Source organism: Elephantulus edwardii, unplaced genomic scaffold, assembly GCF_000299155.1.
Source record: "Elephantulus edwardii isolate Elephantulus edwardi_28Jun2011 unplaced genomic scaffold, EleEdw1.0 scaffold00029, whole genome shotgun sequence".
Classification (NCBI taxonomy): domain Eukaryota; kingdom Metazoa; phylum Chordata; class Mammalia; order Macroscelidea; family Macroscelididae; genus Elephantulus; species Elephantulus edwardii.
The window spans coordinates 5,017,890-5,022,608 of record NW_006399779.1 but is presented as its reverse complement, the minus strand read 5'-3'; the positions used below and the strand labels follow the sequence as shown (position 1 = coordinate 5,022,608).

The 4,719-nt window shown below is 38.9% G+C and overlaps 1 protein-coding gene across 1 annotated transcript; it reads right to left on the bottom strand.

Moving 5' to 3' along the window:
• Positions 1-4,213: 4,213 nt before the first annotated feature.
• On the bottom strand, positions 4,214-4,477 carry LOC102869540 (acyl-CoA-binding protein-like). Its single transcript, XM_006883776.1, has one exon. The coding sequence runs from the start codon at positions 4,475-4,477 to the stop codon at positions 4,214-4,216; it is 264 nt and encodes an 87-aa protein (XP_006883838.1).
• Between the last annotated feature and the right edge of the window lie 242 nt (positions 4,478-4,719).

Here is a 4,719-nt window from a genome sequence, read left to right as displayed (position 1 = left end):
ATAACTATTGCTGCAATTGCTAGTCTTGGTCTATCTTTTGCAAGAATCTCTAGCCAGAAAGGATCTATTGCTTCACTTCTTTCTTGGCAATAGCAAGGTTCACCTTTTTAGCCACTGATTCTGCTCCATTAAAGCCCGGTGGGATGACAAAAATGACCAATCTCCTTGTTAATAGCCTACACAACTTACTTGCATGATCCTATCCCAAAGGTTATTTTTACTTCGTTGACCTTATTAGCATAATCCTACTCAGTCATGACATGAAAGTCAAAGACAAGTATAGGAAAGAAATTTTGAATGATCAATTGTTCTATCCCACAATTAAATATCTTATTATGTTGAACTCTATATTAAGAAGTACTGTTTTGTTGTTATTACGTTGCCATCGAGTCAAGTGTGATTCGTAGTGCCCCAATAAAGAACTGTCCTGAACCCTGCTCTATCCTGTGCCATTCTCATCATCTCTGATACATTAGAGCCCATTGCTTCTGAAGCCACTGTGCCAATCCATCTCATTAGAGGTCTTACTCTCCTTTGCTGACCTTCCATCTTTCCAAGCATAATATCCCTTTCCAAAGAATAGCCCATTCTAGATACATGTCCAAAGAATGAAAGGCAAAGTTCTGCCATTTTTTGTCTCCAAGGAGCACTCTAGCTGAGGCATATCTGTTTGTCCTTTTAGCAATCAACGGAGTATTCAGTGTTTCAATTCCACAGCTCAGAGGCATCAGTTTTTCTAGTGTCATCCTTATTCATTGTCCATATCTCAGACGCACACCAAATGATTGAAAAGACTGTGGCCTGTATTAGTCATACCTTGTTCTTCAAGTGATATCATTGCTCCTCAATAATTTGGAGGGGTTCCTGACTTCAGACTTTCCCAGTGCAACACCTCTCCTGATCTCCTGACTGTTGGTATCAATTGTGTTGATTGTGCACCCAAGTAAGATGAAGTTATTGGCAATTTCAGTCTTTTCTCAGTCTATCATGAGGTTGCCTCTAGATCTAGTGTAGAGAATTTTGTTTTCTTAACATTGAGATGCAATCCATATTGAAAGCTTTAGTCTTTGATCTGCAGAAAGTGCTTCAAGTCCATCTCACGTTCAGCATGCAAGATTGTGTCATCATCTTAATGAAGGTTATTGATGAGTCTTTCTCCAATCATGATACCACATTCTTCTCCATAGAGTCCAGCTTCTCAAATTATTTTCTCCAAATACAAATTAAATAGATATGAAGAAAGGATACAACCCTAACATACAACTTTCCTGATTTTAAGCAAGTGTTCCCTTCCTGTGTCCAGACAACATCTTAGTTTAAGTGTAGATTTTGAATGAGCATAATCAAGTGTTCCTGGATTCCCATTCTTCTCAATGTTAACTATAGTTTGGTATGATGCACACAGCCAAATGCTTTTGCATGGTCAATAAAACACAAAGAGACACTCTTCTACTACAGTATAAAATAAGTATTAGTTAATATTCTAGTACATATGCTATGAAATCTGTTAAAATTCCTTTTGAAAATCAGACAATTAATTTAAATACAATATTAGTTTTTTTTATTCAGAAGTGATTTTTAATTGATAACTTCATTTTCCCTTTCTTTTAGTAGCTGCTTCAGATAGAAGTTTAGGAAACTTTCATGGTTTTGTTATTGTTACATATTGTCAAGACAATTTCAACTAATAACAAACCCATGTGACAGAGGAGAACTAGCCATAGGATTTTTTATGTTGTAATCTTTATGGGAGAAAATTATCAGATATATTTCCTATGGAGTTATTAGATGGCTTTGAACTACCAACCATTTAGTTAGCAGTCAAGCAATTAATACTGGTATCATTTTCTCTTCTTGTTGATGTTATGTGCCATCAATTTGCCTGTGACCCACAGCAATGAAAATAATAGACACCCACACCATAAATACTGTCCTGTAAGTATCTTTTAAGTACTGAGTTCTAAAACTGAGTTTTAGGTAAAGGCAGTTTATAAATAAATCAAGAATAATTCTATTGTTTCAATTACGTATTTGTTATATTAAACACTTATGAACAATTGCTACTGTTGGTTGCTACCACGTCAATGCAGTTGGATGATGACACTATGTGTGTTAGTATAATTATGCCCCTTGTTCATTGGGTGCCATCAAGTATGACTCATTGTGACCCTATGAACAACAGGTCTGAATCCCATCCTATACTCACAATTTCTGACACACATGAGCCCATTGCTGCCATTACTGTGTCAATCCCCCTGGTTGATGGTCTTCCTCTCTTTCACCATCCCTCCACATTCCCAAGCAAGATGTCCCTCTCCATTGAATAGCCTCTCCTAACAAAATTATCTAAGTATATGAGACCAAGTTTTGTCATTTTTGCCTCCAAGAAGTACTCAGGCTGCATGTTTTCCAAGACATATCTCTTTATTCTTTCAACAGTGCATGGGCTATCCCATACTCTTCCCCAACACCAGAGTTCAAAGGCATCAATTCTTTAACTGTCATCCTTATTCATTGTCTAGATGTCAGATGCATAATATGTGATTGAAATGACAATGGTTTGATTCAAGCACACCTTAGTCCTCAAACTAATATCATTATTCCTCAATAATGTGGAGAGATCCCTAACTCCTGACTTTCCCAATGCAATATGTTTCTGTATCTCCTGACTGTTCATACCAATTGTGTTGATTGTGGATCCAAGTAAGATGAAATCATTAATAGTTTCAATTTTTTTCTCCATCTATCTTAATGTTACCTATTGGTCCAGTAGCAAGGATTTTTATTTTCTTAACGCTGAGATGCTATCCATATTGAAGGCTGTAGTCTTTGATCTTCTGTAGTAAACACTTCAAGTCCTCCTCATTCTCAGCAAGCAAGGTTGTGTCATATGCATAATGAAGATTATTGATGAGTTTTCCTCGAATCCTGATGCCACATTTTCCTTAATAAAGTCTAGCTTCTCAAATAATTTGTTCCTCTTACAGACTGAATAGGAATGGAGAAAGGATCCACCCCTAGCACACCTTTCTTAATTTTAAACCATGAATGTTGCCTGTCTAAATGGAGGAGAACTTGAAGTGCAGAAAGTCAAAGACTGCAGTGCTCAATCTGGATTCCAGCTCAGCATCAAGAAAACAAAGATTCTCACCACTGGGCCAGTTGACAGCATCTTAATAGATGATAAAGAGATTGATATTGTTAACCATTTAATTTTGCTCAGATCCACAATCAACACTTTTTAGCATCATCAGCCAAGGACTCCAAGAATGAATTGCAGTGAGGAATTCTGCAATCAGGGACCTCTCCAGAATGCTAAAGAGCGACGATGTCAGTCTGCAGACCAAGGTGCACTTGATCCAGGCCATGGTCTTCACAGGTACTTGGTATACATCAGAGAGCTGGACAAAAACTAAGAATGAAGAAAAATTGATGCCTTTGAGTTGTGATGCTCGAGAAGAGTAGGGAATATACCCTGGATTGCCAAAAAACAAACAGGTCTATAGTGGAGAGGGTGAAACCAGACTGCTCCTTGGAGGAAAGGATTTTTAAGCTTTGTCTCACATACTTTTGGCATTTTGTCAGGCAGGACCAGTCCTTGGAGAAAGACACTATGTTTGGAAGGGTGGAAAATCAGCACAGGAGAGGAAAACCCTGGATAAAATGGTTTGACACAGTAATGAGGTAACGGGTGCCATTGTGACAGAGACAGTGAGATTAGGTCAGGAGAGGGCTGGGTTCAGGGTTACTGTTCTTAGGTCACTATGAGTCACAGGTAGCTCTACAATGTATAGTAACAAGGACAAGTGTTCCTTTGCTGTGTTCGTACAATAGCCTCCTGATCTAGGTATAAACCCCGAAGGTTTTCAGAAGCAGATTTCCAGAGCTGTCTCTTGAGGGGCCCCTATGTGGGTTCTAATTGAATGCCAAACTTTCAGCCTATAGTCAAACACTTAACTATTTCCATCACCTGGGGAAACTCGTAACTCTTTTTTTTTTTTTAAAGTGTCAAATGTACTTCAATTGATCTACAAATAAACTGCAGAGCACAAATCTGTAAGTATTTGCTCTTAACCTGCGAAGGCCTCATTTTGGACAGCTTGAGGAACTAGGTTAATAGGTTGTTTTCATTACTTCAATCGCAGTATTAGGATAAACAAGATGTTAACATCTGTTTGGATCCAAAGCTTGACTGATATCCATAGACTGCCTCTCACATTTCGTATTTCTTCTTCAGCTCCTCCACTTTGTCTACATAAGCTTTCATGGCTTCTTCTTTGGAGGTACCTTTTAGCTCACTCCAGGCATCCCACTTGGCCTTCCCTTTGAAGTCCAACATTCCAGGCCGTTCTGTGTTTATGTCGCCCACAGTTGCTTGTTTGTACCGGCTGTAGATGAACAACATCTCATCATTAGCTGGCTTGGTCTTGAGGTGCTTAACACCTTCAGCAGCTTTGTCAAACTCAGCCTGAGACATGCTGCGTTCTGCAGAGGACCCCGGAGCTGGCGGGACGACAAGGAACTCTGGAGGGAACGCGGAAGGCAAAGGAGAAAACAGCCCTGGGATTGTCAACAAAGTGTCTGGCAGGGCAACCCTGAACTCCCCACTAGGCTCCCGAAACTCATAACTCTTGATAGAACCTGAGCTCCTCCTGTGAAATATTATACTTAAAACATAAAAGTTAACTCACATACTTTCATAAGTATATTCTATAGCTA

What these genes read in the sequence shown, in the direction of transcription:
- LOC102869540 (XM_006883776.1), bottom strand. Translation starts at nt 4,477, where the DNA reads ATGTCTCAGGCTGAGTTTGACAAAGCTGCTGAAGGTGTTAAGCACCTC.